This window comes from Sturnira hondurensis, unplaced genomic scaffold (genome assembly GCF_014824575.4).
Source record: "Sturnira hondurensis isolate 20B ecotype Veracruz unplaced genomic scaffold, ASM1482457v3 Scaffold0014430, whole genome shotgun sequence".
Taxonomy (NCBI): Eukaryota; Metazoa; Chordata; class Mammalia; order Chiroptera; family Phyllostomidae; genus Sturnira; species Sturnira hondurensis.
In genome coordinates this window covers 1,977,100-2,004,940 of record NW_028087061.1, presented here as the reverse complement: position 1 = coordinate 2,004,940, position 27,841 = coordinate 1,977,100, and the positions used below count along the sequence as shown (strand labels likewise).

The 27,841-nt window shown below is 42.0% G+C and overlaps 1 protein-coding gene across 1 annotated transcript; it reads left to right on the top strand.

Annotated features, from left to right (window-relative positions):
• The first annotated feature begins 19,982 nt into the window (after positions 1 to 19,982).
• Positions 19,983 to 27,464, top strand: SRSF3 (serine and arginine rich splicing factor 3). Its single transcript, XM_037063300.1, has 6 exons — positions 19,983 to 20,114; positions 22,005 to 22,212; positions 23,227 to 23,361; positions 25,506 to 25,544; positions 25,767 to 25,853; positions 26,011 to 27,464. Exons 2-6 carry the CDS (start codon positions 22,007 to 22,009, stop codon positions 26,036 to 26,038), a joined length of 495 nt encoding a protein of 164 aa, XP_036919195.1. The 5' UTR covers positions 19,983 to 20,114; positions 22,005 to 22,006; the 3' UTR covers positions 26,039 to 27,464.
• The last annotated feature ends 377 nt before the right edge of the window (positions 27,465 to 27,841 follow it).

Below are 27,841 nucleotides of genomic sequence, written 5' to 3'. Positions count from 1 at the left end.
AAAAAAATGAGAAGAGGCTTAGGAACCTCCAGGACATCTTGAAACATTCCAACATCTGAATTATAGGAGTACCAGAAGGGGAAGAGGAACAGCCACGAGTGGAAAACTTATTTGAACAAATAATAAAGGAGAACTTCCCCAATCTGGCGAAAGAAATAGACTTCCAGGAAATCCAGGAAGCTCAGAAAGTCCCAGATAAGGTAGACACCAAGGAGGAACACACCAAGGCACATCATAATTACATTAGCCAAGATTAAAATGAAGGAGAGAATTCTACAAGCAGCAAGAGATAAGGGGACAGTCACCTACAAAGGAGTTCCCATCAGACTGTCAGCAGATTTCTCAAAAGAGACTTTACAGGCAAGAAGGGGATGGAAAGAAATATTCCAAGTCATGAAATCCAAAGACCTACAGTCAAGATTGCTCTATCCAGCAAAGCTTTCATTTAGAATGGAAGAGCAGATAAAATGCTTCCCAGATAGGGTCAAGTTAAAGGAGTTCATCATCACCAAGTCCTTATTATATGAAATGCTAAAGGGGCTTATCTAAGAAAAAGAAGATAAAAATATGAACAGTGAAAGTCCAGCAAACTCACAGTTATTAACAACCACACCTAAAACAAAAGCAAACTAAGCAGACAGCTAGATCAGGAGCAGAATCACAGAAATGGAGATCACATGGAGGGTTAGCAACAGGGGAGTGGGAGGAGGAGAAGGGGGAAGAAGGTACAGAGAATAAGTTGCATAGACAGTAGGTAGAAAATAGACAGGGGGAGGGCAGGAATACTATGGGAGATACAGAATCTAAAGAACTTGTGACACATGGACATGAACGAAAGGGGGGAATGGTGGGGGAGGGGTGTGCAGGGTGGAGGGGAATGAAGGGGGNAGCTCAAAGCCCCAGAGCCTATAATTCTAAGTGACCAAGAAATAGCCAGCCTTTCAGATGCACAATTCAAAATACTGGTGATCAGGATGCTCACAGACTTGGTTGATTTTAGCCACAAATTAGAGGAACATATGAAGGCTAAACTGATTGAAATGAAGGGAAATACACAGGAAACCAATAGTGATGGAAAAGAAACTGGGACTCAAATCAAGGGAGTGAACCAGAAGGAAGAAAGAAACAACCAAACAGAAAAGAAGGAAGAAACAAGAATTTAAAAAAATGAGAAGAGGCTTAGGAACCTCCAAGACATCTTGAAACGTTCCAACATCTGAATTATAGGAGTACCAGAAGGGGAAGAGGAACAGCCACGAGTGGAAAACTTATTTGAACAAATCATAAAGGAGAACTTCCCCAATCTGGTGAAAGAAATAGACTTCCAGGAAATCCAGGAAGCTCAGAGAGTCCCAGATAAGGTAGACACCAAGGAGGAACACACCAAGGCACATCATAATTACATTAGCCAAGATTAAAATGAAGGAGAGAATTTTACAAGCAGCAAGAGATAAGGGGACAGTCACCTACAAAGGAGTTCCCATCAGACTGTCAGCAGATTTCTCAAAAGAGACTTTACAGGCAAGAAGGGGATGGAAAGAAATATTCCAGGTCATGAAATCCAAAGACCTACAGCCAAGATTGCTCTATCCAGCAAAGCTTTCATTTAGAATGGAAGAGCAGATAAAATGCTTCCCAGATAAGGTCAAGTTAAAGGAGTTCATCATCACCAAGTCCTTATTATATGAAATGCTAAAGGGACTTATCTAAGAAAAAGAAGATAAAAATATGATCTGTGAAAGGACAGCAAACTCACAGTTATTAACAACCACACCTAAAACAAAAGCAAACTAAGCAGACAGCTAGATCAGGAGCAGAACCACAGAAATGGAGATCACATGGAGGGTTAGCAACAGGGGAGTGGGAGGAGGAGAAGGGGGAAGAAGGTACAGAGAATAAGTTGCATAGACAGTAGGTCGAAAATAGACAGGGGGGAGGGCAGGAATACTATGGGAGATACAGAATCTAAAGAACTTGTGACACATGGACATGAACGAAAGGGGGGAATGGTGGGGGAGGGGTGTGCAGGGTGGAGGGGAATGAAGGGGGAAATGGGACAACTATAATGGCATAATCAATAAAATACATTTAAAAAAAATAAAAATAATAAAATAAAATAAAATAAATGGATTCAGTAGCCAAGGTACACTGAAGACTTGTCACAGTATGTACTGGGCACCTGCTTCCTAGCAATATGGTCAGAGTCTATTGAGAAACATTTCATCTCCCTGACATTAATGCCCTCATTTGCAGCAAGGTCATGCATTAGCAGTGTCTGCAGGCTGCTGTGCTGCCTGGCTCAGCACCTGCTAGTATGGGGCTGAAGCTGTACGCTGTGGCCCAACAGTCCTGGAACACAATGCATTCCTCTGCCATGAAAGCCCCCTTCATTGACTTCTGTCTAAGCACACTGCTTTTCCTTCAGGAATTAGAATTAGTTAGGGGTGACGTCCTGGGCTCCTTTCCAAACAAGGATGAGACAGAAAGTAGTAAGTGGCAGAAAAGCCATGAATCTGAAAGTGAGTTTAGATGGTGGAGTCAGTCAGGGACACAGAAGCTAAGAGGTAGACTGGGCTGGTGGTCAGCTGGAAGGGTTCAGAACAGAGGTAGCAGTTGTTAAATATTCAAATACTTTTGTGTTCACTGGTAAATAGCAGCTGCTCTGAAAAATCCCACCCCCACCTGTCTTCCAACCACCCACAGCTCCCAGTCTCTTTCTTCTCTTGCCACCCTCCCATGACTGTTGTGATTAGCTAGATTCCAGGCTGAACTATGCAAAATACTTCAAGTAACTATTCTGGGTGTGGACACAGACTGGATTACAATTTTAACTGGTGTTGAGGCAGGATAGTAAGAAGCTAGGAAAATTCCTGGGCGAATGCAATAGGGAAACTGAGAGAAGAAAATTAAACAAGGCCGAACAGTTTGAGTAACTTCCAGCCAGCTGGTGAATTGTAAAAACTTACTCTATCTCTCCTAACCAAGGGCACTTAAGAGTAAATGGTTTATACCTCTCCTCCCTAACTAAAGAACCAAACCTAAACCTCCCTGTTCTGGAAGATAGAGGACAGAGACCCAGTTAATGTCATTTGTGCCAGCTAAACCCAAGGACAGATGAAGGCAGGGGACTGAATAACAAAAACCCCATTAAAACCCGGGCAGACTGAAGAAATAAGGAAAACAGTATAACAAACCAAAGAATATTCCCAAAACCCCCTATGCACTTATTTTGATGCATGTTAAAAATGCACCTGGAAAGCTAACAACATTTTGCTGAAGCACTCCCCTAAGATTCTCACCCATGGGGAAAAAAAGACAAAAAAAACTAAAAACAAAGATGCAGCTCAACACCTCCATGCCCCTTCTCAGGCATGAACTTTTTTTGAAGTATATTTTATTGATTATGCTATTACAGTTCTCCCAATTTTTTCCTCTTTGCCCCTCTCCACCCAGTACCACCGTTCCCTCCAGCAATCTTCCTCTTAGTTCATGTCCATGGGTTGCATGTATGTTCTTTGGCTTCTCCATTTCTCCATTTCCTATACTATTCTTTTTTGTAATATATTTTATTGATTATGCCATTACAGTTGTTCTAATTCCCCCCTTCATTCCCCTCCACTCTGCACACCCCTCCCCTACCATTCCCCCCTTAGTTTATGTCCATGTGTCACAAGTTCTTTAGATCCTATATTTCCCATACTATTCTTGCCCTCCCCCTGTCTATTTTCTCCCCACTGTCTATGCTACTTATTCTCTGTACCTTCTCCCCCTTCTCCTCCTCCCACTCCCCTGTTGCTAACTCTCCATGTGATCTTCATTTCTATAGTTCTGCTCGTGATCTAGCTGTCTGCTTAGTTTGCTTTTGTTTTAGGTGTGGTTGTTAGTAACTGTGAGTTTGCTGTCCTTTCACAGATCATATTTTTTTAACTCCTTTTTCTTAGATAAGTCCCTTTAGCATTTCATATAATAAGGGCTTGGTGATGAACTCCTTGAACTTGACCCTATCTGAGAAGCACTTTATCTGAACTTCCATTCTAAATAAAAGCTTCGCTGGATAGAGCAACCTTGGATGTAGGTCTTTGGATTTCATGAGTTGGAATACTTATTTCCAGCTCCTTCTTGCTTCTAAGGTCTCTTTTGAGAAATCAGGTGACAGTCTGATGTATGGGGGCAACTTTCCTCACAAGTCCCCCCGTGTGCCACGGATAAAGTGTAAATATGACTGAGACATGATGTGATCTGCTTGGGGAGGAGAAGTGAGCAGTGGCCAGTTTCTCAGGGGAGACAAAGGCCAGCAGCGGCCAGTTTCTCCAAGAAGAATAAGGCCTCAAGTCCCCTCCTCCAGGGCCTTTTATTGGGTTGTAATACACAGGAATACAGGGTGGCAAGGATCAAACAGTAGATAACATTTCAAAGAAATATGAGGGCTTACTGTGAGTCCAAGTCTGTCAGGAACAGAGTTTTAGGGTTTCTCGCTCAAACCCTTAACATATGAATGAAAGCACTCTTAGCAGAGCAGATTTCACAGGTTTATCAGGAAGTCTTTGTGGTACCAGATTTTTCCCCAGGACACACTCCAGCAAGGCAAGGAGCTGCACCTCTCCCAACAGGTATTCCGGCTTAAGGGGATTAGAGCCAGGAAGTGCTTCTCTCAGAGAACATGGGGACTCGGGTTACGTCAAAGCCAGGGGGCGAGAGTCCATTGCTCCTTGTTGCAGCCCCCCGAGTCTTTCCGTGAAGGCCTCCCAAGTGATCGAGTCTGGCTTAGGTTGCCCCTTGCTGTGAGGGGTCTTACCCATCATTGACTTCCGACCAAGCTTTGGGGGCAGGGAGAGGAAACTGAGGCAGCCTTTTACTACCAGAGACAAGCTTTGTCTCCTGCAGCTCACACTCCAAAAGTCGTCCCTTGCCCTTAGCCACAAGGGGTCAAAATACAATTCCTAAAACCAGGCAGAGCGGTCTACAACACTGATGGGAACTCCTTTGTAGGTGACTGTCCCCTTATCTCTTGCTGCTTCTAGAATTCTCTCCTTCATTTTAATCTTGGCTAATGTAATTATGATGTGCCTTGGTGTGTTCCTTCTTGGGTCCACCTTCTTTGGGACTCACTGAGCTTCCTGAACTTCCTGAAAGTCTATTTCCTTTGCCAGATTGGGGAAGTTCTCCTTTATTATTTGTTCAAATAAGTTTTTCACTCGTGGCTGTTTCTTTTCCCCTTCTGGTACTCCTATAATTTGGATGTTGGAACGTTTCAAGATGTCCTGGAGGTTCCTAAGCCTCTCCTCATTTTTTTGAATTCTTGTTTCTTTCTTCTTTTCTATTTGATTGTTTCTTTCTTCCTTCTGGTCCACTTCATTGATCTGAGTCCCAGTTTTCTTTCCATCACTATCAGTTCCCTGTGCATTTTGCTTCATTTCACTTAGTGTAGCCTTCATTTTTTCATCTAATTTGCGACTTAAATTAATCAGTTCTGTGAACATTCTGATCACCAGTATTTTGAACTGTGCACCTGATAGGCTGGCTATCTCTTGGTCACTTAAAAGTATTGGCTCTGGGTCTTTGATTTGTTCTTCTGATTGAGCCATTTTTGGTCTGTTTGTGCCTGTTCCATGTGAGCAGCAGAGCCTTAGGTGTTCACCAGGGCAGGGCAACCCAGTCGCTGGGTTGTGACGCTGTATGTGGGGGCGGGGTCAGAGAGGGAGCTATGGCGTTTTTTCTGCTCTCTCAGATTTTGGTCCCCTCTACCGCTTTCCACAAGCAAATTGGGCCCTTCTGGTGCTGGTTCACGGGTGGGTGGGCTTCTGTACATTCTAGGACCCTGTGGGTCTCCCCAACAAACTCTCCTATGAGGCTGGGAGCCTCTCCCAGCACCTCAATCCCTGAAAGTTTTTTCAATCAGTACTTTTAGGCTTTACTTCCTTTCGCTGGGGCCCTGGTTTGCGTGGTTTGTCTCACTGCCTGTTTTTTGCCTGGTTTATCTGCACATGAATGTGTGTCTGCGGTCAGCCAACTGCCTTGTGCCCCTCACTGGGTTTGCTGGTTTCCTCCCTGCACCCAGGTCACCAGGCATCACCTTTTCCTGCCAGGACCCTTCTCCTCCGACCACCGACTCTGCCCCTCTTACCGATCTGGATGAATGGTTCGTTGTTGTTGGACTTTGGTATAGTTCAATTTTCTGTCTGTTCTGGTTGTGTTTTTGTTTCTAAATCTTTGTTGTCCTTAAGTTTGGTTGTGCAAGGAGGTACAGTATTTCCACCTATGCCTCCATCTTGGCCAGAAGTCCTCCTATACTGTTCTTAAACTCCCCATGTCTATTTTGTACCTACCAATTATGCTTCTGTATCTTCCCCCCATTCTCTCTCTTCTCCCTCCCTACTGATAACCCTCCAAATGATCTCTGTATCTATGGTTTCTCTTCTAGTTTGCTTAGTTTGTTTTTGTTTTTTAGATTCAGTTGTTAATAGTTGTGAGTTTGTTGTCATTTTAATGTTCATAGTTTCGATCCCCTCCTTTTTCTTAAATAAGTCCCTTTAACATTTCATATAATAAGGGCTTGGTGATTATGATGAATTCCTTTAGCTTTACTACGTCTGGGAAACACTTTATCTGCCCTTTCATTCTAAATAATAGCTTTGCTAGGTAGAATAATCTAGGTTGTAGGTCCTTGTTTTTCATCACTTTGAAAACCTCTTGCCAGTCCCTTCTTGCCTCCAAAATTTCTTTTGAGAAATCTGCTGACAGTCTTATGGGAACTCCTTTGTAGGTAACTGTCTCCTTTTCTCTTGTTGATTTTAAGATTCTCTCTTTATCTTTAACCTTTGCCATTTTAATTATGATGTGTCTTGGTGTGATCTTCTTTGGGTCTACCTTGTTTGGGACTCTCTGTGCTTCCTGGACCTATATGTCTAGTTTCTTCACCAAAGTAGAGAAGTTTTCTTTCATTATTTTTTCAAATAAGTTTTTGATTTCTTGCTCTTCCTCTTCTCATTCTGGCATGTCTATGATTTGGATGTTGGCACTTTTGGAGATGTTCCAGAGTCTTCTTATTCTTTCCTAATTTTTTAGTTCTTGCTTCTTCATTCTCTTCTAGTTGATTGTTTATTTCTTTCTTATGTTTCAACTTATTTATTTGAACCCCTGCTTTCTTCCCTTTATTGTTGGGTCCCTGTTGATTTCTCTTTATCTCACTTAGCATAGCCTTCATTCCTTCCCTTATGCTTTTACTGTACTCAGTTAGTTCTCTGAGCATCCTCATCACCAGTGTTTTGAACTCTGCATCGGATAGGTTGGCTATCTCAATTTCATTTAGTTCTTTTTCAGGGGTTTTGTTCTGTTCTTTCATTTGGGCCATATTTCTTTCTCTCCTCAATTTGGCAGCCTCTCCATGTTTCTTTCTGTGTATTAGGTACAGCTGCACTGACTACCTGTCTTAGTGCACCTATTAAGTTGTAAGGTGAAGAGCTTTAGGTATTTGCCAGGGTGGGGCAATACGCTTCATCACTTTGGGGCTCTGAATGTGGAAGAGGGGTCGGAGAGGGGACTGTGCTGCTGCTTGGCTTCTGCAGGCTTGCTGGGCACTTGCCCCATTTCCAGTCATTTCACCCTCCTTCTCATATGTGACTGGTGCTCCTCTAGCTGCTGCCCTGGTGGTGGTTCCCAGAGTGGATGGGTTTTCATACATTCTAGGACCATGCAGGCCCTTTAAAGGGACTCTTCCAAGAGATCAGCAGTTTATTCCACTGCCCCAACCCCCACTGGTTTTTATAGCCAGAAATTATTAGGCTTTATTTCCCCAGCGCTGGAACCCTGGGCTATGTGGTCTGGCCTGGGGCTGGGATCACTTGCTCCTAAGGTGTCCCTCCCAATTTTTATCCACCACATGTGAATGTGGGACCAGCCATTCGTCCAGCTATGATGGCAGAATACCTACCACTGCGCCCTTGCCACCACCACACCACTTCCTCCTTGCCCTGGCTCCCTGGCTCCCCTGCCCCTACCCATCTGAATGAATATGGCTTCTTTAAATCCTTGGTTGTAGAACCTCCACACAGTTTGATTTGCCGGCAGCTCTGAGTATTTTTTGTTTTGAGGTTAGTTGTGATTTTTCTTATGGTTGTACAAGGAGGTGAAGCATGTCTACCTACATCTCCATCTTGACTGGAAGCCTGAACTTTTTATTTCTTCTTCAACTCTAGGGGTCTCAAGGAGACTTGTAGGGGGCAGTGGCGGCTCAACCCGGGCTTCCCCCGATCCTGTCTCCAGGGCCCCCTTTTCTCTTACTACCAGGTGAGCTAACAGCAGCTCTGCTTTGGCTCACTCCTTTCCTATACCTTTTCTAGAGAGCCAAAGCAGCCCGCCTAGGCTCTCTCCTGTTACTTCTTTCACCCTAAGTCTTCCCTTTGATTCTCGGTCCCTAGCCTTAATAATTAATAAGCGTTTTCTCAAAATTACCTGGACTCATGTTGTGAAATCTTTCCTACACAAAGTCAAAAGCTCACACACTATAGGCCATCCTGAGGCAGACCCACTCCAGGCCAATGCCTGCCCAGTAACAGTGTGGCCTGGCACCTGTACAGTAACTTGAGCATGAACATCATGTTGTCAGCTGTTGAGAACAAGAAAAATAGTCTCAGCCCCAAGGAGCCTGCGTCCCTAGCAAACATCCTGTAAGTTGATTGCCATCTGTTTAGTTTCAAAATTTTCCTCTCAGTTGAGTCAGACCCCACCCTGTTCCCGCTCGCGGGCTCTGTGAGCCAATAGCTAACTGCCACATCTGCTTCTGTGCAACGCTTGCTTGCTTGCCCCTATATAAGGACTTAGCTGTAAGCGCTAGGCGCGACTCTCATTTGCAGCCCTTGCGGGCACTGTGTCTCTGGACAATCTGAGAGTTCGCCCCTGCGCAGGTTAAACTTGGCCAATAAAGTAACATCTTTGAAACCCTGAAAGTCTCCGACATTTGTTCTCACAGTTGGTGGACGCAACATCAACCACAGCTGAGACAGCCTAGACACTGCCTATCATTGGGTCATGTACTTGTGGGCACTGGTTTGTGATGTCATGTGTATTTCTTACTGTTGGGATCAAAAGCTTGAAAAATCCAGGCAAGGGCATTCCCGGCAAAAGAGACGGTATATGGAGGTACATCGCTTGTTTCTGGAAAGGAAAAGCTAGGATAAAAGTAGGGCCAGGTAATAAGGCCCTGAGACTCATGGTAGTGAAGCATGGCCTGGAGGCAGAGAGACTCAGATGAGGAGTCAGTGATGGAAAGATAGTGAACTGGAGTTTGAGGTACTCTAAGGGAGCCGGGAAGAGACCAGGAAGGAAGCTGAGGGCTCCTGCATCAGCAATCAGTAGAGGAAGTACTAGGAAGGGCACTGAGAAGAGGAGCTGGAGCTGGGACTCCAAAACTGGAAGGGGGAGAATAGAAAGGAGAGAGGAAGGGATCCACAGGCTGAAATGCCTTAGGTCAAGTGATAAGGATGCAGAGACCTGGGGGGCTCTGCAGCAGTGTGGGCCTGTGGTGAGCATCCTGACTGCAGGGGGCTACACTGGCTCTGGTCATTCTGAGCTCTGGGGCCTTGGGCAAGCGACTTCACCTCTTGTGCCTCAGTTTTTTTTTTTAATAAAACGAAGATAATAAGAACATCTCCTTTGGGAGAGTTGCAGAATTAAAAGAGAGGAAGGGAGGAGAAGGAGGAAGAGAGTCAGTGTGAATCAGCTGTAAATGTTGTAAAGGCTACACAATTTAGCACATGCTGAAATATGATAGCTATGGCACCAGCTACCTAAATGTTTCTGGGTTGCTGTGTAAACTGCAGAAACTCAGGAAAGAAGGAAGGACAGCTGAATAAAGACAAATCCACTTTAAAACGCAGGATTAAGCACACATTTAACATATGACATCCTGACCCCACCACTCTGCCCTCTTCAGTTGCTTCTGATAGTTGCTTTTGAGGCCAAGCTTGTTTCCCCGTGTTTGTGATTTCCTGAGTGTGAGCCTGAGTCACTGAAAAAAAGATTTCTCAACCCCTAGCTGCACGAGCGATCTTTAATCTGGCCTGGATCCTTTTCCAGACCTCTTTGTGGCTCTAGAACCAAATAAGGCAAAACACTGAGGAAGGCATTAAAGTTCAGGGCCCCCAAGGCAGGAAGAGGGTAGAGCTGAAATCAGAAAAAGAGGCTCAAGAACTGAGCGCCTCAGGGGGTGGGGCACAGCGAGGGAGGACATCTGCTCATGTAACATGTTGTTCCTTGGGGTTCCCGGAGGAATGAGGGAAACTGAAAAAACAAACCCCGCCCCCCCCTAGAAATGCTAAACACAATCCTTCCAAATGGCCACAATTTCTGAGCATTGCAGCTTTCTGTTCCCCCAGTTATCACCAGGCTGCAGAGCTGGGCTTGGGGACAGAATCCCACCTCCATCCCTGACAAGTACAGTCTTGGGCAAGTGAACCTCTCTGTACTGCAATTTCCACTTGTTTCAAGTGCTGCAATTACATTTTATAAATCAGGTACATTTCAGGGGGAACCACAGGGTGGAAATTATTGTGCTTGTTGGGTTGGTAGTAGTTGATGCATATGGAGAAACATAGTTGGTGGCGGCAGCGTGAGGGGAACAAAATGACTCAGATGCTCTCAGCTAACTCACACACTTTAGGGGTCACTTAATAGCTCAAACTAGAAAGAAATGAGTTAATTAACTGAGGATTATTGAAAACAGAGGGCCAGTTTAAAGCGAAAGTTTTTCAAGCCAAATTATATTTTAGGTATTTTTGCTCTTTGGTAAAAAGATACTTTATTAATTTTCATTAAAATATAATTTAAAGAAAATTAGACCACACAGAGAAACAAATACCTAAAAACCTTCAACCTTCTTATCATATAGAGGTAAATGCTATCAATTTGATATATATATATTTTACTTTTTATTCAATATATACACACACACTATATTGTATATAATATATAATAAATACATATCTGAAAACGGATCATGTCTGCATTGCTCTGTTACCTGTGTGGAGTCTTGTAGGTGTTTTTTGGGGGGGGGGGGGAAAGAGTTAAGAATAGTAGNCTCTGTTACCTGTGTGGAGTCTTGTAGGTGTTTTTGGGGGGGGGGGGGAAGAGTTAAGAATAGTAGTGAATCCTCTTAAAACCTGCAAAATGTCCACCAGCCTTGCCCGTTTTCCTTATGTACAGAATTCCTCTTTGCTGATTCAGTGTTTCCCAAGCTTTCTGATTCTGTGACACACTCGGAGAGGACTAAAGTTTCCCAGGATACAACATGGTGAGTGAGAGAAAATATAACCTTAATAGAACTGTGAACTATAACCAGTCTGAACAGTGTTCATTTTCTGGCCCTGCCCCTTAAACTGAAAAACAGAACCAAACAACAAAGCTCATGAAACAAGCTACAGGTTGTCTGGAGAGTGAGACTTTTTTCTGGCTATATTTCACTTTCACCTAAATCTGGTGGGCTGGAAAGGGACCGGGAGCAGTGGCCAGTGGTCCCCACAGAGCTTAGTCTCTCTCTGCTCTAAGACCAAGGCAGGGCTGGGAATGAAAGCTTTCATGCTCATTTTTGATGAATATCTATTGTCTTCTGTGCCAGGCGGGCCTCCCTCTCCAGGCAGAGATGTGTGGCTGGCAGGAAAGGGGTTAGGGAAGAAGCTAGGAGTTAACCTGTCTCTTCTGAATTACTGAATGTAAATGTCCAGTAATCTATAAAATACTCTGCTATTAAGACATCGAGAGTACAATTATTCTTTTTCTCCTTCTCTTCTTGCTCTTCTCTTGTGGCTTCTCTCTGCCTCCCCCCACCCTACTTTTTGACCTTATTATTATGGAAAATTTTAAACATATAACAAAAGTAGACAGGAAAGTATAATCCTGTTTATCCATCACCCAGCTTCAACAGTTCCCAGCTCACAGTCAATCTTGTTTTATCCTCAATCCACTTACCCTATTATTTGGAAGCAAATTCGGAACATCATATCATTTCATGTATACATATTTATTTATTTATTTTTATTTCTAGTTAATTAATTAATTTATCTATTAATGTATTTTATTGATTATGCTATTATAGTTGTCCCAGTTTCCCCCCTTTACTTTCCTCCACCCTGCACACCTCCTCCCACCCACATTCCCCCCCTTTAGTTCATGTCCATGGGTCATATAAATTCTTTGGCTTCTACTTTTCTCATATTATTCTTACCCTTCCCCTGTCTATTTTCTACCTACCATCTATGCTACTTATTCTCTGTACCCTTTCCCTCTCTCTCCCCCTCCTACCCCCTGTTGATAAACCTCCATATGATCTCCATTTTTGTGGTTCTGTTCCTGTTCTAGTTGTTTCCTTAGTTTGTTTTTGTTTTGTTTTAGGTGTGGTTGTTAATAATTGAGAGTTTGCTGTCATTTTACTGTACGTATTTTTTATCTTCTTTTTCTTAGATAAGTCCCTTTAACATTTCATATAATAAGGGCTTGGTGATGATGAACTCTATGAACTTGACCTTATCTGAGAAACACTTTATTTGCCCTTCCATTCTAAATGAAAGCTTTGCTGGATAGAGCAATCTTGACTGTAGGTCTTTGGATTTCATGACTTGGAATACTTCTTTCCAACCCCTTCTTGCCTGTAAGGTCTCTTTTGAGAAATCAGCTGACAGTCTGATGGGTACTCCTTTGTAGGTGACTGTCCCCTTATCTCTTGCTGCTTGTAGAATTCTCTCCTTCATTTTAATCTTGGCTAATGTGGTTCTGATGTGCCTTGGTATGTTTCTTCTTGGGTCCAACTTGTTTGGGACTCTCTGAGCTTCCTGGACTTCCTGGAAGTCTATTTCTTTTGCCAGATTGGGGAAGTTCTTTATTATTTGTTCAGATAACTTTTCCACTTGTTGCTCTTCCTCCTCTTCTTCTGGTACCCCTATAATTTGGATGTTGGAACATTTAAAGATATCCTGGAGGTTCCCAAGCCTGTCCTCATTTTTTGAATTCTTGTTTCTTCCTTCTTTTCTGTTTGGTTGTTTCTTTCTTCCTTCTGGTCCACTCCCTTGATTTGAGTCCCAGCTTCCTTCCCATCATTATTGGTTCCCTGTACATTTTCCTTTATTTCATTTAGCATAGACTTCATTTTTTCATCTAATTTGCAACTACATTCAACCAATTCTGTGAGCACCCTGATTACCAGTGTTTTGAACTGTGCATCTGATAAGTTGGTTACCTCGTTGTTGCTTAGTTGTATGTTTTCTGGAGCTTTGATCTGTTCTTTCGTTTGGGCCTTTTTTTTTTTTGTCTCAGCATGCCTGTAACGTAGCAAGGGGTGAAGCCTTAGGTATTTGCTAGTGCAGGGCAACCCATGTCCCTGCATTGCAGCACTGTATGTGAGGGAGGGGTCTGAGAGGGAACAATGTCACTTGCTTTTTGTTCAGCCAGCTTGCAGTCACTTCTTCCACTACCCACAAGTAAATTGGGCCCTTCTGGTGCTACTTGCCCAGGTAGGTGGGTTTGTGTACATTCTAGGACCTTGTGGGTCTCTTCAATGAATTCTCCTGTGAGGTTGGGAGTTTCTCCCACTGCCACAGCCCCCACAGATTTTTTCAGTCAGAGGTTTTGAGGCTTTTATTTCCCCTTGTTAGAATCCGGGGTTGTGTAGTCTGTCTCACTCCCCAGTTGTTCCTCCCAGTTTATCCGAATGTAGATGTGGGACCACCCACTCTGCCAGCCCCTTCCCACCCTGGTCCTTCAGCTGTTGCCATGCTGTGGGGCCTTTCTGTCCTGGCTTCCCGTCTTGCCCCTTTCTACCAGTCTGGATGAAAGTTTCTTCTTTAACTTCTTGGTTGTCAGACTTCCATGCAGTTCAGTTTTCTGGCAGTTCTGGTTGTTTTTTGTTTTTTAATGTTATTGTCTCTTTTGGCTGTGCAAAGAGGCACAGTGTGTCTACCTATACCTCCATCTTTAAACTTAGCATATTTTTAAACTTAGCTATTTTCTCCTTCACCTTTTTCACCCATCCCCCTGCAACACCTCCCTTCTGACAACCATCCCTCTTTCTATGAGTCTAGTTTCTATTTTATTTCATTTGTTCATTTTTTTTTAGATTCTGCATCTAAGTAAAACTGTGCAGTTAAAATTAGTTTTTAAATGATTATTTGTTGTAATAGTGTGTGGTTATTTTCCATTTTTTTTGGTAGAGCAACACCACCCAATAGAAATATGTGAGCCACACATATAATTTTAAGTGTTCTAATAACCACAGTTTAAAAAGTAGAAATAGATGAAGTTAATTTTAATAATATAGTTTTTAAACCTAATACATCAAAAATATATCAACATGTATCAATATAAAAATGTATAATAAGCCCTGGTTGGCATGGCTCAGTTGATTGAGCACCAGCCTGTGAACCAAAGGGTCTCTGGTTTGATTCCCAATTGGGGCACATGCCTGGAATGCAAACCAGATTCCCAGTAGCAGATGTGAGAGAGGGAACCACACATTTTCTTTTTCTTTCTTTCTTTCTTTCTTTCTTTCTTTCTTTCTTTCTTTCTTTCTTTCTTTTCCTCTTTCTCTCTTTCTCCATCCGTTCCTCCCTGTCTAAATAAATAAATAAAATCTTTTAAAAATTATTATGAGATATGTATTTTTAACTTTTATTTTAATTGTTGTTCAAGTACTGTTTTCTGAGATATTTTACATTCTTTTCTTTTTTATACTGTTTGAAACCCAGCATGTATTTCATACTTGCTGAGTTGGCTGAAAAGTTTGTATGGTTTTTTTCCTGTAAAATAAAAGACAAATTTTTCATTTTCACCAATAATTTTATTAATTGGGATATTTTGACTATGTCAGCTATCTCCTGTGTTATAACATTGATTGTTCTCAATTAATATGTCAATTTGATTACTATCAACTTCAACTGATCTACCCAACCAACTGTGGGGCAGTGTCCAGCAAGAAATCTCCAGCATTAAATTTTGCCAACCACTTTTGACACATTTGATCAGTCACAACCTCTTCTCCATACACTGCACAAATCTTTTTTTGCATTTCAGTTGCGTTTTTACCTTTCTTGAAATAATAAAGTATAATATGATGAAAATGTTGTGTATTTTCTTCCATCTCCAATACTAAAATGGCTACACAAAAATTCACCTATTTGGATCAGCTTTCTTTAAACAAATGTATGCTGCCCTGGCAGGTGTGGCTCAGTGGTTGAGTGCTGGCCTGCGAATCAAAGGGTCACCAGTTCGATTTCCAGGCAGGGCACTTGCCTGGGTTTGGGCCAGGTCCCCAGTAGGGGGTGTGTGAGAGGCAGCCACACATTGATGTTTCTCCCCCTCTTTCTCCCTCCCTTCCCCTCTGTCTGAAAATAAAATCTTTAAAAAAAATAAATGCATGATGATACAACACCTGTCACAGTACAATCTAACAGAATTGTTTCAAATGAAGCTAAAGACAACTAAGTGCTACTAGAGCCATTTTATGGAAAAAAACAAATGCACTTTTTGGCCAACCCAGTACAACACATCTCATTTCAGACTCAGCCACATGTGCCTAATGGCTTCTGTACTAAAGAGCACGGTCCTAGATTAGCTTTCCAGTCTTCTCTGCTCTATGTCCTGGGACGCTCACTTCTAGGCTTGCATCACCCAGCTCTCTTTCTCTCAGGTTTCCAGATGGCTTTAGACTATAGGAGGTACCACTAAACGATGGGACTATGGAGGAGAGAGTGGTCCAGTCCTTCCACCTCTGATACTGCTCCCTTCCAAACAAACAACAACAAAAACACCCCCCCCCACCACCACACACACACAAGAAGGCTGCCACAGTTCCTCTACTTAAGGCCATAATGGCCTCTCTTCATAGCTATAGCACTTGCCTGGTTTGGGTAACCCTGCTCATTCTTGCCACTTTGGGCCTAAGAGCTGCCTCTGGGAGTCCTGCCTTCCTTTGTGGGTTTCCCTAACCCTGCCCTTACCCCTGCAACCAAGCCTTTGTTGACTGTGCTATCTGCTTCCTGCCAGGAACCAAGTAGTTAATGAACTATTGTTTTTCTAAGTTTTTATAAAGATTTTATTTATTTATTTTTAAAGAGGGGGGAAGGGAGGGAGAGAGGGTGAGAAACAACAATCGCCTCTTGCACTCCCTTAACCAGTGAACTTTTGGTTCACAGGCTGGTTCTCAATCCACTGAGCCCCACCAGCCCGGCCTGAACTATTGTTATGTTCTGTATTCTTATTGGATTTTCCTTGAAGTTAAAACCACAGTATTTAAAGTATAAATTATTATACATAGGTATTATGCTCGGCTATTAGTAACTTTTTCCCCTTAAATCAAAAATGTATTTAGTTTATTTGTAATGGGTGAATTTTTTAGAATTGGAAGATAACTTACTTAGTGCCATGGTTCTCAACTTGAGGTAGTGAGAAAGTGTGTGCCAGAGTAATTTCTATGTTTGGGGTCTTTCTGTATGCACTTGATGGGAAAGAAAAGTCAACTTGAAGTGGCTTAGGCAAGTTTGGGGAAGAGACAGGGACCTTGTATGTTTAAATAATGGAATTCCAAAAGTGGAACTAGGTTCAGGCTTCTTCAAGGACAGGTCCAGGGCTCTTTATTCCCCATCTCTCAGCTCTCCCTGCCTTTAGGTTGGGTCTACCACAGACTGCTTCATCTCTTCTGGAAACAGTATGGCTGCCTCGCTCAGGATCCCACCAGTCAGAGGAAATGAGCACACCTCTGTACTGATTGGATTAGTCATTAAAAAAAAAAGATGTTATGCATTTATTTCAGAGTGGGGAAGGTAGGGAGAAAGGGAGAGAAACATCAATGTGTGGTTGCCTCTCTAATGCCCCCTGCTGGGGACCAGGCCTGCAACCCAGGCATGTGCCCTGACTGGGAATCTAACCTTTGATTTGAAGGCCGGCACTCAATCCAGTGAACCACACCAGCAAGGGCTGCATTAGTCATCATTTTTAATGAGGATGAAAGTGGGGGCTAAGAACCGGAATGATTTAATTAACCAGGGATGGTCATGTTCCTACCCATGAAAAAGTGGGTGGTAGGGCCCAGCCACTCCTGAGTCAATAACATGGTCTACTTGTGAGAAAGTTAGTTCCCCCAAGAAAATCAAGAGATGTTCACTACAACATATGTTCTCATTGCTGGTCCCTACCAAGAAATTCTGATAGGTCCTCTTGAAGCTTCCTGTGATTCTAGGATCTGGACGAGAATGGTTGATGGTCAAATAAAATCAAAGAAACAGAGGATGTGTCAGGGTTCGGGGAGCTGGGTGGAGGGTGACAAAGGGAAAAACTGAGACAACTGTAATAGCATAAATAATAAACTGTAATTTTAAAAATCAGAAACATTAAAATATTCCAGAATGTAAATGGATAATTCAATTGGCTGCAGTTAGCAGAAGATGGAAAGTCTGTGTGGATAACAGGAGGTTCAAAATGTTATTCACAAATACAGTTGAAGGAATGAAGAGAGTTTCATTGAAAGATGCATGCTAGAATAGTATTACACAAAAACAAAAACAGGAAAAATGATGAGAAAGGATGTGATACTGATATGTAAAAGGAACATTTAAAAAGGGTCAGCATTGTTTGAACAAAGATTGTACCAGGTGATTTACACATGTATTTCTTTTAATTGACTAAATAATTAAACAAATATGTATTGATAGCCTGTGCTCTGTGCCAGGTTCATTTCCAGGCCCTGGGGATGCAGCACAAAAGACAAAAGCTGAAGCTCCCATGGGAGGCAACAGCACCTAACAACCCTGCAAGGCTGGCATTATTATCCCATATTACAGAGAGGGAACTAATCCTGTCAGGTTAAGGGATTCTTTCCTTCTTTTTTTTTCTTTTTAAAATTTATTTAATTGTCATTCAAGTACAGTTTTCTGTCTTTTACTCCCATCCCAGTCCACCCACCCCCAGCCCTCCCCACCTCCCTCCCATTTCCACCCCCTAGTTTTTGCCCATGTGTTCTTTACACTTGTTCCTGTAAACCCTTCCCCTTTCCCCCTGAAATTCCCTCCCCTCTCCCCTCTGGTCAGCCTGTTTTCTACTTCAGTGTCTTTGGTTATATTTCGCTTGTTTTGTTGTTTAGATTCCTGTTAAAGGCGAGATCATATGGTATTTGTCTTTCACCACCTGGCTTATTTCACTCAGCGTAATGCTTTCCAGTTCCATCCATGCCGTTGGAAAGGGTAGGAGCTCCTTCTTTCTCTCTGCTGCATAGAATTTCATTGTGTAAATGTGCCATAGTTTTTTGATCCATTCATTCACTGATGGGCACCTAGGTAGCTTCCAGCACTTGGCTATTGTAAATCGTGCTGTTATGAACATTGGGGTGCAAAGGTTCTTTTGGATTGGTGTTTCAGGGTTCTAGGATATAGTCCCAGCAGTGGAATTGCTGGGTCAAAAGGCAGATCCATTTTTAGTTTTCTTAGAAAATTCCATACTGTTTTCCATAGTGGGTGTACCAGTCTGCAATCTAAGGAATTCTTTTCCAGACACTTTAGCAGTAACTGGCAGTGGGGCAGATAGCCCAAATCCAGGACTACCTGACTTGGCTTTGGCAGAAGAAAAAATTATAAAGAGACAAGCTTACACAGAGGAGGGGAGCAAGCAAAGGCAAACATAAGTGAGGCAGAAGAGAAAAACATTTAGAGAATGAAAGAAAAGAAGAAAGTGAAGGAGAGGGTTTGGGGGGCTAGAACCGCCCCCAGCGCCCCGCCCCCAACGCCCCAGGTAAGGTCAGCACAGGGCCTAGCTCAGCAACTGGAGTTCCCACCCCCCTGATTCCTCCGCGATATGAAATTCCCATTTTACTAGTGAGAAAACGAAGGCTCAGCCGTGGTTAAATCTTTGAGTTTTTTCCCTCCCTAGGTAAAAACCTTTTAGAGAGATAAGGTTTCAAAGGAAAACACCTAGGAGAGATAAGAGAAATAACTGGCATACCTTTCAGCTAATGATTGAAAATACAGGTTACTTTTGCTTTTTTTTCTCCTCTTGAGAGTAGATTTAAATATATTTTAGCAATATGTAAGTCAGACTCTACTGCAAGCGGGTAGGGGAGGTTTGAGGGCACCAAATTCCCTAGCTGAGCTCACTGCTCGGGAGAGGGAGATCTGGCGGTTTTTCTAACACAAATGCGGTATTTCTCTCCTAAAAGTTAATTATTTCCGCGGCTCTGTTCCGGAGGGAGTGGAGAACAGGAAGGTGTGAGTGGCCTGCGGACCCCACCCTTAGCCTTTTCCGGGAAGAAAACCACGTATGTCTTTCTGGCGTATGTTTGGGAGCTCAATCTTCTTCAGGAACTTCCTTTTACTGTTCTTCGCTAAGGGTGAGTTTCCAGACGGCTGACCGGGATCATTTGTCTTCTGAGTTTCTATTAAGCATTTTTAAGAGGTGAGGGTGACGTCACCCGTCTCCGCCAAATCCTGCAGTTTGGGTGAGAGGCGGGAAACCAGCCAGACTTGGGCAGACCTTCCAAGATCCGGGTTTTCCCTAAATGTAGGATGTGGCCGACACAATCTGGTGGCAGCTCGGTCGCATAACTCAGTGACCTTGGGCGCAACTCTGAAGCACGTTTGTAAATGCGAGGGTCGTAGACTAAACCGCTGACGAGGATCAAGTAATGAGTTCATCTAATACCTACATCTTATTAGGAGCTTTGGGAATTGACGGCAGGAGTGTTAATAACTCCGGCCTATTTGGAGATGAGGGAGAGGAGACAGAATACTTTGGAGATGCAAATCCGGGGAACAACACCGGAGCGAGCTCCAGGTTTGAGGTCACGAGAGCGCGGCGGCTCGCACCTCCACAGTTCAGGCGGCGCGGCCAGAGCGCGCTCCCAGCAACCGCTGTTCCTTACGTTTGGAGCCGCTACGTCAAGGCCTTCTCGGACTCTTATTGGGCGAGCCCGCCCAATCATGTGATTCCAGGATGCCATATAAATTAAGCCAAGGAGAAGGCGGTGGTCCGCCATTTCGTGGACGCCGGGCAGGAGAAGGCATCTGAGAGAGCGGGGCGGAGGAGAGCGCAAGAGCAGTTGGAAGGTGTGTGGATTTAAGCCGCCGCGTCCCTAATTCAAGATCTCGGTAAGAGGCCGGCGTCCAAAGGCGTGAAAAGGGAAATGAAACTTAATAGTGCCGAGTTGGGGGCAGGCCCAATGGCGGCGCCAGATTGAGACAAAGAGACGCCGCCGCCATTTTGTGACGTTCAGCATGGGGCGGTGGCGGGGGCTTAATGCCCACCCAGGGCCGTATCCCGGCCTTGAAGTGGAGGTGTCGATAAATCTTTCCTGGTGCGGGAGGGAGGTGAACCGCAGTTTGAAATTACCGGAGAGTTGAGGCGGAGAGGAGGGTCGGTAATCGTACAGTACTCCAGGCCGCGCGGTCTTTCAATTTATGGCGCCTTTTTTGGCCCCACGTTTTCTTAAGCTTCTAGCATTTAAGTCACTAATCAGGACTGGACATTTCGGTGCATATAAATGTTTTTTGTACTCACTTTTGTTTTTGTGTTCTAATTTGGCCTCCCTTTTACACGTTGAATCTAGTTTTTTGTTTTTACTTTAAACCAGTTTTTTGTGGCCACCATTTTTCTTGTAGCACCTTCCCATTAAGCTGTAGTCCTGAAACTAGTAGTTCAGTCTCGACTCCTGGGCCACAGGATGGGGTCTCGCGAGTAGGATGTATCTGGGTATTTTTAATTGTATAAGCCCAAAGTGAGAAGAACGTGGCGTCTATGAAAAAAGCCCTTGAGCTGAGTTATTGAAGAGGCCGGTCTTTAATGCAATTGAAACTAGTCTGCTAGGCGGTTCGGATCGTTGCCTAGCGACTCGAAGACGTTAAATACAAGCCCTTAAAGTGCGGTTAGTTCCTGAACAACAAATGTAACCACTGGTCTTTTTCGGGATTTACCTGTTTTGGACATTTAATAATGGTTGGAATCGTACGCACTTTTGTGTCTGGCTTCTATAATTTAGCATGTTTGCGTTCATGTTTGTACCATTTATAAGTGCTTTTTCTGAGTAATATTCTATTGTATGGATAATCGATTTTGCTTATCCATTGATGGACATTTGGGCTAATATCTTTTTGCGGTTGACTAAAAAACCTAACACTCCGTCTTGGTGCTTGAGGTATGAAGCTGGTTAAGTTTTAATGTGCCTTACACAGCACATTTTTACCACTTGTCTAGGGGTTTAGTCATAATGTACTGACCTCTACATTGTTTTATTTGGCTTTGAGCTTCAGGATTTGCTTCTGAGCAGGTTACCTCTTTGTCGAAGTGCTTTATTTTTTAGATTAGTTGAAATAACATGGGAAGCCCACAATTCAGCGTCCACACCGTAGTAAATGTTCCTCCAGTGTTTCAGTATTTATTTTCCCCTTTTCATGGAGGCTTCTTTTCCTCAAGCAATTTGTGCTGGCTTCCTCACAGTTACCAGTGATAATTGGGTCCAGCCTATGCTGCATGCTGCCCAGGATGAGTGAAATGTGGCCCAACACAAAATCATAAATTCGCTTAAAACATGATGAGATTTTTGTGTGTGATTATGTGTCACAAGGTTTTTTATTTTATTTATTTATTTTGAGAGAGAGGGGAAGGGAACAAAGAGTGGGAGAGAAACATAAATGTGTGGTTGCCTCTCGTGCATCCCCTGCTGGGAGCTGGCCTACAGCCCAGGCATGTGCCGTGACTGGGAATCGAACTGGCAACCCTTTGCTTCACAGGCCCGTGCTCAGTCCACTGAGCTACACCATCCAGGGCTGTGTCACAATGTATTTAATGTAGTCCAAGACAACTCTTCTTCCAGCGTGGCTCAGAGATGCCAAAAGGTTGGACACCCCTGAATTAGGGAGAAATGGGTGATTCAAGGGTGGTAATTTTACTCCCTTGGTTTTTAGTATTTTGCAATTGTTCCTAAGGCCCCTTTTTCATTGTGTAGATTATTTGGGTAAACTATTAAATTTTCTTTTAAACAGAAATGCATCGTGATTCCTGTCCCTTGGATTGTAAGGTTTATGTAGGTAATCTGGGAAACAACGGTAACAAGACTGAATTGGAACGAGCTTTTGGCTATTATGGACCACTCCGAAGTGTGTGGGTTGCTAGAAACCCTCCCGGCTTTGCTTTTGTTGAGTTTGAAGATCCCCGAGATGCAGCTGATGCTGTCCGAGAGCTAGATGGGAGGTAATTTAATCATTGTTTTATACTAACAGTAAATATGTTGCTTGAGTTTCTAAGGTTTAAAATTTCTAGGGGTATATGGTTCTGAGTAGCTTCTTAAGTATCTGAATTGGATGTTACTGGAGATTTACATAAACCTTATTTGCCATTAAAAAAGGACTGAACAGTTTTAGTTGAGATAAGTAGGAAGTTTTTTTTATTCAGTTGGCCATTAAAGAAAATTAATAGAGTTTTTAATAGTTTTTGGTGAGTGGGTAACTGCATCCAAAAAAAATTGTCAAAACATTTTAATCTGAATACTACAGTGTCAACTGTGTTCTCACTTTTGAACTGTTTCTAAAAACAATTTCTCCTAATTCTATAAATGAGAAAGGTTGTGAACTAATTGTACCTGAACTAAGGTTTCATGAGGGTTTGTTTTATATTTTGTTTGTTTTACGATTATCTTTTACATTTGACACACTACTTTTAGGAAGTGTGGAGTGTATAGCAGGTTTCCTTAGTAATTATGTTACTGGCTAACCGATAATACCTGAGTCGTAATAGTGAACAGATAATGCCTTTGCCCTTTTACTTGGCATTTGAAACCATTGGGTCTCAGAAACCAAGGAAAACTCTTAACCTTTAAGATCCTAAAATTATAAATTGTCTGAGGGTTGGCTGTATAAAAAAGCTCCCTTATCCAAGTGATGGCAGAAACATTTTTAGGGCCCCACCTCTTCCCAAATCACTGTTCCAAGTATGGTGGCATATCTAAACTTAATAGTGGTCGCCATTTTTTGTGTCTCATACTATTGTGAGATGATTGATGGGGAGGAGTGATACAAATGGCCAATAGTCTTCTGTCCCATTTATTGCTGTTTATACGGACACAGGTGGGGGGTGGAAAGACAAACAAGTATAATAGGGTAGGATCAAAGTATTCCTTACTGAGAAGGTAACTAGAAGTGCTTTTTCTTTTATTTTTAACACATCTCTTAGAAAGCTTGGCTGCTTTAAAGTTAATTTTTTTCCTAGAACACTGTGTGGCTGCCGAGTAAGAGTGGAACTGTCGAATGGTGAAAAGAGAAGTCGAAATCGTGGCCCACCTCCCTCTTGGGGTCGTCGTCCTCGAGATGATTATCGGAGAAGAAGTCCTCCACCTCGTCGCAGGTACTTGAGAGCATGTTTAGAGGTTTGGTGTAATGGAGTAGCTAATAGGAGCAGGTATTTCTCTTAAAAGTTTGTTGGTGGGTTATAAACTTACTGAAGAATCGGAGGTATTTATGAAACACTGCTGGGTGTAGTTTGGGGTATGTGAGTTGTGCTGAGTGTTGGCTTTTGTCTTTAGGTTCATGTTGGTAGTCAGTAACTTCTATCTTGGATCTATCTTCTAGTTCATCTTCTAGTTGCATCTTTCCAAGTCTTCCCTTATACATCAATTTAGGCCTTTTTCCATTTCTTGACTCCATAATGACAAACATTACATTCAACTCTAGCTCTTCACAAAAATGTGTTTTCTATTAGCACGATTGTAATATTTATCAATCAGGCAGCTGTTTTAATGTTACAACAGGTAAAATAGAAATCTTTCTGAAACTAACTTTAAGTCACTGACCAATAAAGGGGGCTAAAAAAAAGTAATCCCAGTCATCTATTCTTCAAACCCAAATAGAAGAGAAAAATCAGTTTTTTTATAATTGAAAATGGCATCATTCTTGGCCCAGGCAGTGTTGTCTGGATGCTAACTCCACATCTCCTCAAACCTCCAAAATAGTTTCTGTAGGACTGAATTTACCTCTTACAGGTGAGTGAAGTCCTTCTAGGAGATAGGAGTTCAAAATCTTGCCCCTTTTGCTATTTTGAAAAACAACACACTGTTGCCCATCATAATAAAGAGTATTTGTTAGCTAATAGATGGTTGTACTGATGGCTTGTTTTTCATTTTTTTTTGTGCTTTTTGGTCCATCTATTAATAAAAATGAACCCCGTTACAGAGTCACCATCATGTCTCTTCTCACCACCCTCTGAGTCTGCATTAGCCAGTCAACTAGCCCTTTCAGCGTCATGTGACCAGCGCGCCCCATTTCAGCTTGGCTGGTGTCGTTTCACATGACCCAGGCATGGCCAGTCGTCAGGTTGCACCGCCCTTTGGTTCCCGAGCATGCTGTTTTCTCTCAGCCTTCTCTCCAACCTTAACCAAATCGGCAGCAGCCACCTCGACCGCCCACACATTCCTGGCCAATCAGCTCAGCTGTTTATTTACCAAATGTCTTCACAACAACTACAGCAGCAGCCTTCGGCTAACAAAAAAGCAGGAAAAATCCACAACACCCCCTTCGCCAACCAACTAAATCCAACGCAACATCTGGCAAAACCTTTTCAGCAAATTCTTCCTGGCCGTCAGTCCGGCAGCCTCACCTCACCATTTCTAGCTTGTTGAAACCCAAAACTAGTAAGTTTTTCCTGCTTAATACAGTTTACTGCTGGTTAAAATAAGGAGTAAGCGGCTTAAAGTAATTCTTTTTCTGGATCAAAGGCTGGCTGTGCATAATTGAATGGTAATGTACATATATATTGCTTGAATAAAACTTTTAAGGGTGATAGGGAACTCATAATGTAACTTGGACCTTCAAATGAAACTTATTTGCATGTGTGAGATGCCAAACTAAAAATTTTAATGACTAACAGATTTAGCTTTCCTTTCTAGCAAAATTTTGTTGACTCCTATCACCTTTAAATGGTTTTACTAACAGTTTTCAAAATTTTAAAATTTTGGGGGTGAAGCGGGCCAAGCTAAGGTAATTTTGATAAGTCTAAACACACTCTTAAATGTGACGATCACAAATGCAGTTCTAATGTAAGCACTTAATGGCATCAGTATTTACACCTACCGCCTTTTCACAAAATTACACTATCCACCTGGTACCTAAGTCTTGTCATAGACTTACAGGTTTGCATGGGTTCCAAATACTGGTTTATGGTACTGTTTTTGGAACTACTTGTGGGAATACATTTTGGTGTGGTGTTTTGGGTACTGAAGTTAGTTTGACATGAAGTTTTGCATTGGACAGATCTGCTGTGAAGCATTCTTTGTTAAAGTGAGTCCATGGTTGGAATACCTGCTTTTCACTTGAGCTTTTGGTTCCTTAATCCTTCTGTGCCTTTTTTTCTATTATTTTTCTTTTTTTGGACGATGGGTGCCAGTTCTTCCGGCACATTCACTGGGCCCAACAGTGAGATTGAAAAGTTGGGAAATGCCTCACGCCATAAATACTAGTTGGCAATTAGCCTAACTTTCCTGTTTCTGCTTTTAGATCTCCAAGACGGAGAAGCTTCTCCCGCAGCCGGAGCAGGTAAATGATTTTTGGTCACATTCTTGGAAATGGCAGTGTTAACTACTAAGCTGTTTTCCAAATGATTTGATTAATGGTAATAGACATTGACTTTAGTAATGAGTAAAGTGCTGCATGAAACTAATATTAACTTGTAAGAATGAACCAGTTTTCAAAGACAACTTAGAAGTATTTGTTGTGTTTAATCCTTAATGGTCTTATTTTTCTGTTCTCTATTTTTAGGTCCCTTTCTAGAGATAGGAGAAGAGAGAGATCACTGTCTCGGGAGAGAAATCACAAGCCGTCCCGATCTTTCTCTAGGTCTCGTAGGTAAGATTATTTTAATGACTTGAGCCATTTAAGACCTTGCATACATAATATATTAAAAACAGAAATGTGTCTTAAGCCTATTCTATCATAAAAGTGTTTCGATGTTTTGTCACTGTCACCAAGTTACAGGTGGAACTTGTTTTTTTTCTCTTTTTAGCCGATCTAGGTCAAATGAAAGGAAATAGAAGACCAGTTTTCAAGAGGAGTGGTGTACAGGAAATAACTTCATTTGACAGGAGTATGTACAGAAAATTCAAGTTTTGTTTGAGACTTCATAAGCTTGGTGCATTTTTAAGATGTTTTAGCTGTTCACCTTTGTCTTGGAACAGTCACATAAAGATGTAATTCTCTATGGTTTGAAATGGATCATATGAGGCATGTAATACCAAGAATTGTTACTTTACAATGTTCCCTTAAGCAAAATTGGTTTTGCTTTGAACTTTAGTCTTGCATAGACTGATAATAAATTTCTTAACTCCTCCCAGCTAAAGTGTGATGTATAGTATTATGCCATTCTTGGAAATGTCTATTACCTAAACTGGCAAAAACTGAACTTAAGACTTTGCATAGCTGGGATATAACAAGCAGCCTTCAGAAGCTGCCGTGAACACAAGCCAGCAGGAAAAATTTAAGCTGCACCCTTAAATTAGATTAGGTTTAAAAAATCCGGCTAGTCTTTACACTGGGCATAGGTTGTCCAGTTAGTATAGAACCCAAGAAGTTTCAAGGAAGTTAGTTTACTTTTCTTTGCTTTAGGTCATAAATTTCTTATGTGATTGCTATATATGAATACATAGCCCTTTGTAACATTATTCATTTGGAAATTTGAATTTGAGACTTCAAGATACCAGTGTCCTGACAGTTTAAGGGTACATTGTAGAGCTGAACCTTGAGTTACTGTGCAAAAGTTTTTTTCATGCTGTCATTTGTAATATGTTTTGTGAGAATCCTTGGGATTAAAGTTTTGGTTACAAATTGTTGTTTAACATGAAAGCCTGTTTTTCCTTACAAAACTAAAATCTGTGAGCTTGGTATCAAGTTCAGGTGTAACATTCCTATTGGAAGCCATACTTATATTTTCTTGTAAAGTGCTTTTGAATTAATAAAATAATAGCATAACTATTAGTCCAACCCACTATTACCATAGTTTGTGTCCCATGGAAAGTAGCTGATTACACATATCTTATAAAAAACAAAATTGAGGCCTTTAAAATGAAGGAAATTTTTGTCACCTAAGTGATTGTTAGTTCTTACCACTTTGGGTTTTTTTGTTTTGTTTTAGTGGAAGCCAGTTCAAAGTTCATGATACTCAGTGACTAACATTTTCAAATTTAGCAACCTAGTACATTATAACCCAAAGTTACCCATTAAAAGGCTTTTAGCATTAGCATGAGAACTTCCACAAAGCTTTAAAAATCTGCTTCCATTTTATATAATTTGAGGTATTGCATGGGAATTCTAAATTGATCCATTATGATGTAAAACTCATTATATGGTTCAAATGTAACAGTGCAGACTTGAATATGGAGGCATGCATAACTGTCCTCTTAAAAATCCAGAGGAGCTGTAATTTCAAAATTTTGTGCAATTAGATTAAATCATAATACAACAGTCTTGTGGCTTAGTTTCCTTAAATGTGCTATTTTATGATTGCTTTGTATTATTGTGACATTGTGAAAAAAGCAGTCATTGTGTTGAATTGAATCTATAAGGATATTTTATAAGATACAGGTCCTAAGCGTGTTTCTTCCTTTGGCCCTTTACCTGTCATGTGAATGTCAATAACAGGACAGTCATAGGTGTCCTAAGGGAGTATTGGTAGTTAGTGAACTTAAGTATGAGCCTTTTTACAGAAGATACTTAAAGTTACCTGTTGATTTGCAGGAAGCTCTGGCTTTGTGCTTTTGTGTTTTGGTGATTTCACATTGCCTAAATACTGCTTCTTGTCAGGAACCAGGGAATAGCTAAAAAGTCGTGGAAGTAATAAT

Excerpts from the sequence above, each read along its gene's own strand:
- SRSF3 (XM_037063300.1), top strand. The coding sequence starts at position 22,007 with ATGCATCGTGATTCCTGTCCCTTGGATTGTAAGGTTTATGTAGGTAAT. Across the intron at positions 22,213-23,226 it reads GTCCGAGAGCTAGATGGGAG|AACACTGTGTGGCTGCCGAG; the intron begins GTAATTTAATCA and ends TTTTTTTCCTAG. Across the intron at positions 25,854-26,010 it reads TCTTTCTCTAGGTCTCGTAG|CCGATCTAGGTCAAATGAAA; the intron begins GTAAGATTATTT and ends TTCTCTTTTTAG.